Genomic DNA, 12,613 nt, shown 5'->3' with positions numbered 1-12,613 from the left:
TCATAGTGAATTACCCATGCTTCATGTTTGTGACAGAAATCACACTATACGTATTTCTGCATCTCTTGAAAAATGTTTACTAGTAGTTTTTTTTTGGAAGTAGTTCCCTTTCAGTAGTAAAATATCTGAAGCGTTAAGGTAACTGAAGCAGGAACATCTTAAGTTAACCAGTTACATTTAGTTCTGGCTGCTGTCATGTGCTTGCTTCGAATGCCATTTTGAACAAAATGTGGCAAAACTGAAAGTTGACTATTATAAGCCACCGACTGGTGATAGAGTGGGTGAAAGAATTCAATATATGCAAAACACACCTGCTTTGTGCTGATGACCTGTTGCTTTGTATCCCAATAAAGCTGTAAAAGACTGGCAGCAGTGCACTAGTTGTCAGGCCCAGTAATTAGAACAGCTGCAAGTATCTTTTTTATACCTCCAGGGAATGTGAAATGCTGGCTAATGTTTCCTTTAAGCTGTTTGTTCAAAGTGCCACAAGGCACATAAGAACCTCTAATTTTTACTAATGTAATAAAGAAGGCTCAATGGAGGAGGGATGAAAGAAAAGCTGATGCTTTAGCTTGTTAGAATAGTAGTCTTGTGATAGCTGGCTGTTACAGCTGTTCATTCTCTTTGTCATAAGTCCAGCATTAGTAATAGCAAGCACCAGTAGTTTAAAGTTTTTTATTAATCATTAGTGCAGCAGGAAATAAATGTAGGACCTAATGATTTACTAGTATTTTATTTTATGGCTATTATTTCCTCACTTCTTTCGGAATTTCAACCATCACCATGACCCAGAGAATGTGTGAATGACCTGTCGCTAGACTGATCCCACTCTAGGAAGCAATTCCAATTATTTTGGGAAGTAGTGCCTGATGTTTCTGTCATTTCTTCCTCTCTCAATTACCTTCCTACCACGATATGACTGCCAACAGGAGTCCAACAATACGGAGAATTCCAGGCATAAACCCAAAATTGTCACCCTGTGGCTTCTTGTATTCCTGTTAGTTTTGGCCTGACCAGGGCTTTAAAACCCATTATCGTTGGAAATTCCCTTAATGTTTCCACCCTGCTAGACATGTTTTGCTTTAGCAGTATTGGAGAAATGCAGCTAATAACGTTAAACATTAGTGTGGGCATGCACTAGATAGAATGCATTCTAGGAAAAAGTGGAGATAGTGGTGTGCAGAGATCTGAGAGGAAGCTGCACAATGAGATCCAGCTGGAGATAGTGCTGAACTATTAGGCCCTTAGTTCTGCAATCCAGATTCCTCACTGGGCTTCTGATATCACTCTTAAGGTCAGTAAAACCCTGTCTTCCTTTTTCTCCACTATCACGACCCCAGCTACTCCCCAACCTGCAATGGTCTCTACATTAAAATAACAACAGTTTTGGTTTTGACGAGAACCAGTCAGTAACTTGGTGTATTGATTGATTGAAGGTTGCTAAATATAAATGGAGGAAATTGGAAAATGTTCCTTCTTTCCAAGATTCAAAGAATGCTTTGTCATTGGGGTGAGAGGTCCAGGCCAGTCTGCCATACGTCGGACAAACTCAGAGTGGCATTCGCTTGCTGGTTCAGCTGTTGAATCAGTTGCATCTGGATGATTGACGATTGGCCCCATTTCCAGCCCTTTGCAGGTAGTATGCTCACTTGGAACAGGAAGTGGATGGAATAAAACTGGTGAAATCTTTGAGACATTCAGGTGATAATGACATTATGACAAAGGCATGCTCATGGAAAATGTGTCCACCTATTTCTCCCTTTGCACATCCCCCATTCCTCCTCCAGGTTACAATTTTCTTTCCTTGCCAGAAAGAGCAAAAATGTGTCTGAGCCTGCATTGCTGGATCTCTGGGATTTAATTGGGCCCCAAAACTTCATAAATTATCCAGATTCTATTTTCTTATTATCAAAGATCGAGGAGATAATACTATAACTAACACCAGTTATATTTTATTTACTAAACCAGTGATTGTACTTAGAGAGCATTTGATTTGTTTGCTGCAATTATGTTTTGCTCTTGATATCAAATATTCTAAAATTGTGATGCAAGTTAATTTTGTTTATACTGTATTACACATGAAAGAAATAAGTAATTTAATTTTTATTTTACTTCAGATTCACAACTTGCTGACTGAAAGAGACCAGGAGAAAGCAAATGCTCTGAAACAAATTCGCAAATTGGAAGAAGCCTTTCGGTAAAAACACTTTTTTTATTACTAACTAAAAAAAAGTTAATTTCATCGATGTTCGTTTAAGGTGATGTGGATTTGAACTTAGTGCCAGAGGTTTGGGCATCCAACTTCTGTTTATGTTTCAGTATTGAATACCATACTGATGTGTTAAGCTGATTTAATGTGCAATTTCCAATGGGTAGTGAAGATCTTACGATAATTGAAGAAGAACAGGAATTCTACTAGTGTCTGGGCAGCGCTTCTCTGTTAACATTACCATTTTACTAAGTTCATCACCAGAAGGGGCTTGCTGTGTGTAATAACTGAATACAAAAAAAAAATTGCTTATTTTTAAACACTGAGTGCAGTCTGTGAGGAATATATTGCAGTATTTATACATTCAATTTTTATTTCCCTTACAAATACTATTTTAAGATAGATTCTGAAAGGCACAAGTTTCTTTACTGTGGGGAACTCTTGGTGATCTCCTGTTTTCTCAGATACACTGGTAGCAGACTATCAGCAGATGATTTGTCAGGTGAAATTCACAAGTTGAATGCAAGCCTGCTTAGCCATAGTTTCATGACTTACTGGAATTCCTGTTGTTCAGGTACTCTCTGCTTGGAGATCTCTTATGCTTATGTTAGAACCCTTAGAGAAGGACGCAGAAAGAAGGAAACTTTAAATTTGTGCAGAAATAATTTGGAGAATCCAAAATGTGAAGAATTTTTCTGAGCTGTGAACAATAAGAATTTCATTCCAAAGCAATCACGCTGCACAGCTTTCTAATAACTTGAGTGTCGGTGCCAACCTTTTCTTTCCAGATATAAACAATAACAGGCAGGAAAAAGACTTGCTGGTTCATCCCACATGTTTGTCATGAACTTCCCACTTTTAAGGCTTGTTGAGCTTTTATTAATTAAGTTGGTTTCAAATTTGGAATTAATCTTGTACCAGGACAAAATTGATACACTTTATTTTGTAGTGAAATGTCTTGTAAGAGGACCCCAGCACTTTATTGGCTTTAGGTTTCTTCATAGAATTGATCTTGTACTGTTAAAGATCGAAGCACTTTCCTGTCATAAACTCAATCCCCCATGATATCAAGATATGCCTGTAGTCAGTGAACATTGCAAACAGTCCTGACTCTCGTGGTAATGCAAGATTTCAGAGCACAGAGAATTTAGTCACCCATTTTGCGGAGATCTCACTCATAACTATGCTGCTTAGGATTAGTGCTAAGTATTGGCTCTTTGCTTCAGCCTAGGCTAGTGGAGGATGAGACATCTGTTCCCCGGATGTCCCTGGGTGCTGTTTGATACAGGGCTCGGAATGACTTTAGCAGATGCCTGGATTAGGTGGAGACTATCCAATCTAAACAACCCTTCTTGAAACGATTTAAGTTTTGTTTATTAGTCCTTATATCCTCTCTTTAACAACTTGACTACTATTAATTATAAATTTTTTTCCTATGGCATTTTGATTTGTAAATACACATAGGTTTATCAAATCAACCTATAACTGGTCTAATTTATATCTGTCAGAGGGCACTTCTCCTTTAATCCCATTCTAATATTGAATGGGTCGCGTGCACATTTGCATTGCTTCTCTCTAATTTCATCCTTAGTTTTTGGGTTTAGGATTTAGCAGGATTCTAAAGAGTGTGAATGCCACAGCCTGATTAGACAATCCACATTTAGAAAATAAGAACATAAGAATATAGGAGCAGGAGTAGGTCACTCAGCCTCTCAAGCCTGCCCTGACATTCACTATGATCATGGCTGTTCTGTCCCAGGCCTGATCTACTGCGCCACTTCCATGTTGCCCTCAATTTCTGATTTCGCCTCCACCACCCTCTGGGGTAGAGAATTCTAGAGATTCACCACCCTCTGCAAGAAAAAGTTACTACGCACGTGAATTTTAAAAGACTGCCCACTAATCTTGTAACATTGTCCCCTCCTTCAAGGTAGTGGAAACATCTTGATACCTGCCTAGTTATAGCCTTTAAAGGTCTTATGTTTCAGTAAGATCACCCCTCATTTTTATAAACTTGAAACAATATATATCTAATTTCTGTAGCTGCTTGAGATAAGACAACCTTCTTATCCCAGGAATTCGCCTGGTGAATCTCTTTTGGGCTACTTCCAATGCCTCCAGTGTTGGTGAAATTCAGCCCCTTCCTTCCCCCAGCAGGAGTTGGAAGTATATCAGAAAATTTAGAATGTCATTTGAAAAAAAAATCATTTTAATGACATTGATTTCTTCAGCTCTTAGCTGCATGTCAGTAGAATAATATTAGAGCTCCTAGACATTGCAGCTTTCAAGGAATAGTGTGTCCTTTACAACGGAGACTAAGTGGAAACGAGACTAAACTGTACAAATTCAGGAAACAGTTATTACAATCAACAGAACAAAATCATTTGTCAACTTGTAATTTGGATGTCTAGTAGGTGTGACAATGCATTTTAAAGCAGGGTGGGGTATTGGGGCCCATGGTAGTTTTGTGTAAGGCTTACAGTCTTTAATATTCCATCATCCATGAAGTTCATTGTGTGCAATAGAAAAGACTTTGCAACAGCAAGAGCTTGTGGAGGATAGGTCTTTTCATGAGGTTCTGTGTAGCAAAGTGTAGAGCAAGTGTGTAGTAGAGCTGAATGGGATTTGGTGCAGAGGTGATAAAGGAGGGGCAGGGTAAGAAGATGATGCAGGTGCTGGTCGTCAATCAAGAAAATGTGAGTGGGGTTCAGTTAGTTCAGTCGGAATATTTTGGGAATCATGGACTCCCATACAAGATCCATACAAGAAATCCAGGCACGACCTCTGGAAGGTAATCACGAGCGCAAAGAGTCAATTCTGGACTAAATTGGAGTCACAGATGGATGCTCAACAGCTGTGGCAGGGCTTGCATGCCATCGCTTTCTACAAAGTGAAAATGGGTAACGTAAGTGGCAACAACACATCACTTCCAGATGAGCTCTCAGTGCCTTTTATGTACACTTCAAGAGTGAGAATAATGACACCTACTCAAACCCTCACAGCTCCTGACAACTCTGTCATCTCAGTCTCTGAGGCCGACGTCAGAGCATCCTTCAAGAGGATGAGCCCATGCAAACCGTTCGGCCTAGTTGGTTGCGTGTTGAAGACCTGTGCAGACCAACTGGCTAGTGTATTCAAGCACATCTTCAACCTCTCGCTTCTGTAGTCTGAGGTTCCCACCTGCTTCAAAAGGGCATCTATGGTACCGGTGCCCAAGAAGATCAATGACAACTGTAATGAAGCGCCTTGAGAGGTTTGTTATGATGAGAATCAACTCCAGCCTCAGAAATGACCTGGATCCACTTCAGTTTGCCTATCACCAGAACAGGTCAACAGCAGATGCTATTTCACTGGCTGCCCACTCTGTTCTGGACCAGCTAGATAACAATATCACGTATGTCAGGCTGCTGTTCATTGACTACAGCTCGGCGTTCAACATAATCATCCCCCCCAAACTTATTACTAAGTTCCAAGACCTGGGTCTTTGTACCTCCCTTTGCAACTGGATCCTTGACTTCCTCATCAGTAACAACATACAGATCAGTAACAACAGCTCCTCCTCATTGACCATCAACACAGGTGCATCTCAAAGGCTGCATGCTTAGCCACCTGCTCCACTCTTTTTAACCCCATTACTGTGTAGCTCAGCACAGCTCCAATACCATTTACAAATTCATCAACAGCACCACTGTTGATTGCGGAAATACAGGTGGTGACGAGTCTGTGTACAGGAGTAAGGTAGAACATCCGGTGCAGCAATGACAATCTCGTGCTCAATGTCAACAAAACCAAGGAACTAATCATTGATTTCAGAAAGGGGAAGTCGGGAGACCACGTGCCAGTTCTCATTGGTGGGTCAGAGGTGGAGAAAGTCAGCAGCTTCAAATTCCTGCATGATAACATCTCAGATGACCTGTCCTGGATCCAGCATGTAGGTGCAATCACAAAGAAGGTGCACCAGCGCCTCTACTTTCTTGGAAACTTAAGGACATTTGGCATGTCACCAAACTCCTACAGACGCACTGTTGAAAGTATCCTGACTGGTTGCATCATGGTCTGGTACAGCAATTTCAATGCACAGGAACGCAAGAAGCTGCAGAGTGTAGTGGATGTAGCCCAGTCCATCGTGGGCACATCCCTCCCCACCTCAAGAAGGTGGCATCTATCATCAAGGATCCCCACCATCTGGGTCATGCCCTCTTCTCGCTGCTACTGTCGGGCAGAACCTTGGGCAGGAACAGCTACTTTCCTACAACCATCATGTTCTTGAACCGACCTGCACAACCCTAACCCTATCTCAGCAACAGAACACTACGGACCACTTCATGCACTTTTGTGGACTTGTCTCTGATTTTTTTTTTTGCACAGTCTTTTTCTTCACTGTCATATATAACATACGTATAATTTATGTTCTGTGCCTGTGATGCTGCTGCAAGCAAGTTTTTCATTGCACCTGTACTGCACTGTACTTGTGGATGTGACAATAAACTTGATTTGACTTGACATAGCCTAATGTTCCCTGAAAGACACCTGATTCTTTGTACAGATCGTGCCCAGGTTACATCAGGGTTCCATTCCTGTGAACTATGTGTAACCCGAACAGTTTGCACGTCAGAAGTATGGCCACAAACCAAGTTCCCATGTGGAAGATAATGCAGCGGCCAGCAAATCCATACTGCCAGTCTCCCAAACTCCTGTTCATATGTACGGGCTATGCATAAGTCGGGTGTTTGTAGACTGAGGAAGACCTGTAACATAGACTGTCAGATGTCTAAGACTACACAAGGGGTATAGTTTATCCAAAGCTACCCAAATTAGGTTTAATAAAGGTGGGTTGTCGAACCCTTAATGAATTTAATTTAACCAACTTGGTGTCAGAGAGATTTCCGTGTAAAGATACGTGGTGTGCAGTAGTGAACAGAGTGGCATATTTACCACACAATGCTTGACTGATCTGATTGTGGGTCTTTTTTATTTACGTGGATCAGTGGAGGGTTCTAAAGTACAACCATTCTCAGAACTTGCATGTGGATTGTTTGATTAGTTATATTGTGGATGTAGTAAATTGGAAAAATTGATCCTGTAAAACCTGTTTTCTGCTCGTAAAGCCCCCAGTCACTTTTCTAGCTGGACCTTTGCCCTGGAAGCAGGCACTTTTTGAGTTAATAATATTATGGCTTAGAGAAAATGATATAATTTAGCAATTTCCTAGCATTTGCACAAATGGTAGTGAGTTGTATGCTCACCCAAAGCTATGAAGCTACAGTTCATTGAAGCACGTTTTACGAGTCCAGGAATAAGATTTGGAGCATATTTTTGAAATTATTATCCGGTTATTTCAGTTGATAGAACATGTAGTGCCAAGCAATGTGGCACTCCCTTCTCAGTACATCATGCTGAGAAAACAGGTTTCCTACCGATCAAGAAAAACAAAGGACTGCATATGCTGGAATCTAGATGAAAAACACTATGATGCTGTAGGAATTCAGCAGGCCAGGCAGCATCCATGGAGAAAAGCAGGCAGTCAACATTTCAGGACAGGACCCTTCACGACTGAAAATAGGAAAAGGGGAAGCCCGATATATAGGAGGGAAAAGCACAACAGTGATAGGTGGACAAAAAAGGGGAGGTGGGGTGGGCACAAGGTGGTAATAGGTAGATGCACGTAAAAGATAGTGATAGACAGGTGTGGGGGAGAAGGGGAGAGCAGATCCACTGGGGGATGGGTCAAAAGTAAGGAGAGAAAGGAAAAAAAAAGGTACCGGTCCATCCTTCTTTACCTGGAAGTTTTACAATAAGAAAAGCAGGAACAGCGTTAAAAGCAGGATACATTGCTTATCTGACAGCATCCTTCCATCAAATACACAATAGATGAACACCTAACTATCGATGATAGTGAAATGCTGACCTGTGCTCTACGGCAACAGACAGTAGAGCATTTGGCTGACACAGCTGGTGGCACTTGCAGTCAGAAGTGCCTTCAGGTCCTGTTTCTCCCCTTCCTCAATTCATGCTGCAATCTTGTGGGAAGAATTCCTGGGAATGGCAGTGAGTGCAACCCATTTGGAACCTACCTCTACCTCGAGAGACAGCAGACAGGAATCCAATCTATCATTATCCTTTACTTGGGAAGAGATTCAATATTCTATCCCAAGACTCATTATTCTAGCTATGTTTCATTTTTGGGCAACTGAGACAGTGTTGTACTGTAAAGGCTTTATAAGTATTTGTTGACCCAATTTGCAGCCATCCACCATTTAGTTCCTCTGTCCTTTTAAATTTCTAGCTGTTGTAAACAGGTAATGTCTATCCAATTTTCTAATGGATGAGTCAAAGGCTTACCAATCCCATATAATTAAAGCTGGCACTGGAAAATCAGCCATTGGACTCTTGTTACATTTCCCTTTTAATCTGTTCTTCATTCAAGTTCAAGTTGTTATAGGCATACATACACAGGGTATAAATGCTATGTGTTCAAGCATCCAGAGTATTTTGCTCTGCGCCCTCACATAATCACCAGATTTTATGGCAGTTTCATGAGGTAAAGTTATAACATAACAACCTACATACATTCATTGCATCCATCTCTTCCATCCCCACCAACCAATCCTCTTCTTACAGCACTGTATTTTGCATTCCCTGTTCTTTTACTTCTTCTCTAACCATCAACCAGAGACCAAAACAGCTCTTCACTTGCACTTCTTCCAACCTCGTGTATTGCAATTGGTGTTAACAATGTGGTCTTCTCTATTGGAGAAACCAAACTGAGAAACCAGATGTAGATTGGGTGACCCCTTTGTAGAGCACCAATGTTCAGTTTGCAGGGACAATTTGGAGCTCCACATTTCTTCTTCCTACTTCCGCTCTGGCCTCCTGCATTGTTACAATGAGGCCCAACATAAGCTTGAGGGACACCACCTCATCTTCTGTCTGGGCATGTTGCATCTATCTGGACTCAACATTAAATTCTACAATTTGAGATTACATGCTTTTTCTGTCTGTATCAGAATTAGCCACTTTTGCTGCGATATTGGCTCAGTTTTTCTCTCTTCATTGGCATAGCCTGAAACTTCTAACATTCTGTAGTGTTTTTTTATTTTTGTTTTTTATTTTTACATTGATAGTATTCTTAATCTCTAATTGTCCTCATTTCATAAGTTTCCTTCATTTTCTCTTTCCCTAAATATCTCCATTAACCCATTGACTGGATGACCTCTACAACCTTACCTTCACCCGTCAGCGATATTCCCTTTATCCTAACAATCCCAACCAAACCTCTTTCCAACTTAAAACTAACTTGTTTTCTCTCTTTCTCTGTTTTGACGAAGGGTCTTTGACCTGAAATGTTAACTGCATTTTGCTTTCCACTGATGTCACCTGACCTGCTGGGTGTTCCCAGTAGTTTCTGTTTTTATTTTAGGTAAATTTTATGCCCAGTGAATGAATAGAAATGTTTCCAATTCATTTCAGCTATTGGTTTTATTATGTAATCTCCATTTGGAATTAATGAAGAAAACTGCATTAGACATAGCAGGCTTTGACAAAGTTGTTAAATGATTTCAAATGACCAAATAGAATAATGAAAAGTGCAGTGAAGCAGCATTTTTTTTAACAGGTAGGTAAACTTTGTTACACCCTTGAGTAGTTTAAAAAAAAAGGAAATAATTTGTGACCACTGCAATTAACTGTGAACTAAGTAAAGTTGAAAATCAAAAAAACTGCAATATCGATAATCTGAAATATAAACAAAAGAAATTACTGGAAGTACTCAGCAGGTTAGACAGCATCTGTGGAAAAAGAAACAGAGTTAATGTTTAGGGCCAGAGGTCCTTTTTCAGAACTGGGAGAGATTTAAAAAAAACTGAGTAAAATTATTTTTCTTACCACAACAAAAGCTAACAAGCCAAACAATATCCCTTCAAAGACATTAGCTAGGCTCTATATTTTGAATAACTTTGATTGAGGAATATCTTCAGAAAATGTACAGAACGAAACAGATTTAAGTTGTTGTCTGTTAAATTCAGACAGGGCTGCTAATCAAACACAGGTTTGAACAAATTCCACCAAGGTGGTTGGATTCCAGTCTCAGTCACACCAACAGATTTTCTCAGAATTGTATTAAGTTAGGCTGGGATGGGATTTCTTTCAGTGAAGCTGGTTTCTGTTTAACCCTTTACATACTTGGTCAGAATTAAAGAAGACATTTAAAAAATGTGAGATGAAATATCTTATTCTTGCTAAAAAAGCATACTAATCTTGAGCAGTAATTTGCATTTGTTCAGCATCTTTAATGCTGTAAAATGTCCCAAGAGCATCGGTGTTCTGTCTACAGGAGTAACTCGGAGCTTCTGGTTGCCTGCCACTTTTATTCCTCACCCCACTCCCAATCTGATCTCCCTGTCTGTGGCCTCCTGCACTTTTACAATGAAGTCCAATGCAAGCTGTTGAGAAACAACAGCTCATCTTCTGTCTGGGTGCTTGCAGCTTTCCAGACTCAATATTGAGTTCTCCATCTTAAGATAACTCACTCTTTCTTTCTCTCTGTATCAGAACTGGCCATTCCTGCCAGTAATCTATCTGTGATTTTGGCTCAGTTTTTCACTTTCCATTAATATAACCTGGCCTTTTGGGCATGTCCAGCCCTGCTATTAGCAACACATAACATAGACATATAGTCTGATTCTAACTGTCACATTAACTCATTTGGTCTCACCCTACCAGTGATATTCCCTTTGATCTATCCATCCTTCTCTGGCACTGAAAACTAACTTGTTTTATCTTTCCTAGCTCTGACAAAATGACTCGGACCTGAAACGTTAACTCTCTTTCCTTCCGCATATGCTTCCTGACCTTATGAGTGTTTCTAGCATTACATTTTTTTTTTACTTAAAATGTCCCAAGACTTTTGCCAGAATGTTATCAGAGATATAAAACATTAGGCCGCAACTGGAGTACTATGTACGGTTGTTATTGCACACTATAGGAAGGATGTGATTACACTGGAGAGGGCATAGAGGGGATTTGCTGGGAAGTTGCCTGGGATGGAATGTTTTCAGCTGTAAGGAGAGACTGGATAGGCTGGGTTTGTTTTCCTTGGAACAGAAAAGGCTGAGGGGGACCTTATTAAGGTATGCAAAATTACTAGTGACATTGTGGCAGATATTGTGGATAGTGAGAAACCTTTCACCTGAGCAGAAGTACCTATAACTAGAGAGCAATGTAAAGGGTAGGGGACTTGGAGAGGATTTGAGGAAGAACTTTTTTCACTCAGATGTTGGTTGAAATCTGCAGCTCACTGCCTGAAGGAGTGGTGGAGGCAGATGCACTCACAATGTTTATGAATAATTCAGATGAACATCTGAAACACCAAGCCATAGAAGGCTATGGGCTGAATCCAAAGAAAGGGGATGATATAGTGGGTGAAAGAACCTCTTTCTGTGCTGTATGACTCCATGAGTTGATACCAGGCAGCAAACAAATAGCCAAAGATTTGGACAAAGAAGTAGGTTTTAATGACCATATTAAAGGAGGCTGACCAGGCAAAAAGTGATAAGGAAAGAATTCCAGAGATTAGGACCTTGGCACTTGCATGTATGGCCACCAGTGGTTCAATGGGTAGAATTTTTGATGTGTAAGACTTGGACAGAATTAGAGCAGTGCAAATTGGAGCTTGTAGTGCTGCATGAAATTACAGAGGTAGGCAGGGGTGACACTAATAATTTGAAAATAAGGTTGAGAATTTTAACTTTGAGTATTGTAGAACCAGAGACAATGTAGGTCAGCAAGCACAGGGATGATGGCTGAATGGGACAGTGTGGGTTTGGATTTGGGCAGCAAAGTTTTGGATGAACTCTATTCTGTGCAGGGTGGAAGTGGGAAGCCTGCCAGGTGGGCATGGGAATACCCATTTCTGGGGGTAACAAGGACACAGCTGAGAGTTTGTCAGAGGATCACTTCGGTGTCATAGGCACCATCAGGATTGTGAGTAGTTTGCCTCAACCTTGGACGGTCGAAGGTAAATGGAGTTAGTGCTTTGGGAATGGTGTTTGAGTGGGAATGGAGGGGAAGTGGCTAAGGGAGATTGAAAACAATTGGAGAGGTTTAGGAGTGGGTGAGATGTAAAACCAAAAGCTCCAACCCTTCTTAAACCTCCTGAGGAGTGAAGATGAATGAGTGAGTGAGCAGCAGTATTTCGTCAAGGGAAATTTTTGCTCATCCTACACTACTCAGTGCCTGTTCTGCAGCATTTCCCATCCAATTCTCTGTCACACAGACTGGTATCCAGGTGGGGAAACTGTTATAACATAGAACAGTACAGGCCCTTCAGCCCACGATATTGTGCTGATCTATATAAACACCTCTTCCATGATCAATCTAACCCTTCCCTCCTACACAGCCCATAAC

At 40.7% G+C, this 12,613-nt stretch overlaps 1 protein-coding gene across 5 annotated transcripts in view; it reads left to right on the top strand.

Annotated features, from left to right (window-relative positions):
- cep112 (centrosomal protein 112) overlaps positions 1-12,613 on the top strand; it is a 408,417-nt gene that overhangs the window by 186,148 nt on the left and 209,656 nt on the right. For all 5 annotated transcript variants that reach the window (XM_052032681.1, XM_052032683.1, XM_052032682.1 and 2 more), the window contains one exon: positions 2,118-2,197. In XM_052032681.1, the coding sequence (XP_051888641.1) occupies positions 2,118-2,197 (80 nt within the window). The remainder of the gene's footprint in view (positions 1-2,117; positions 2,198-12,613) is intronic.

This window comes from Pristis pectinata, chromosome 18 (assembly GCF_009764475.1).
Source record: "Pristis pectinata isolate sPriPec2 chromosome 18, sPriPec2.1.pri, whole genome shotgun sequence".
Taxonomy (NCBI): domain Eukaryota; kingdom Metazoa; phylum Chordata; class Chondrichthyes; order Rhinopristiformes; family Pristidae; genus Pristis; species Pristis pectinata.
This window is presented reverse-complemented; position numbering and strand designations above follow the sequence as displayed.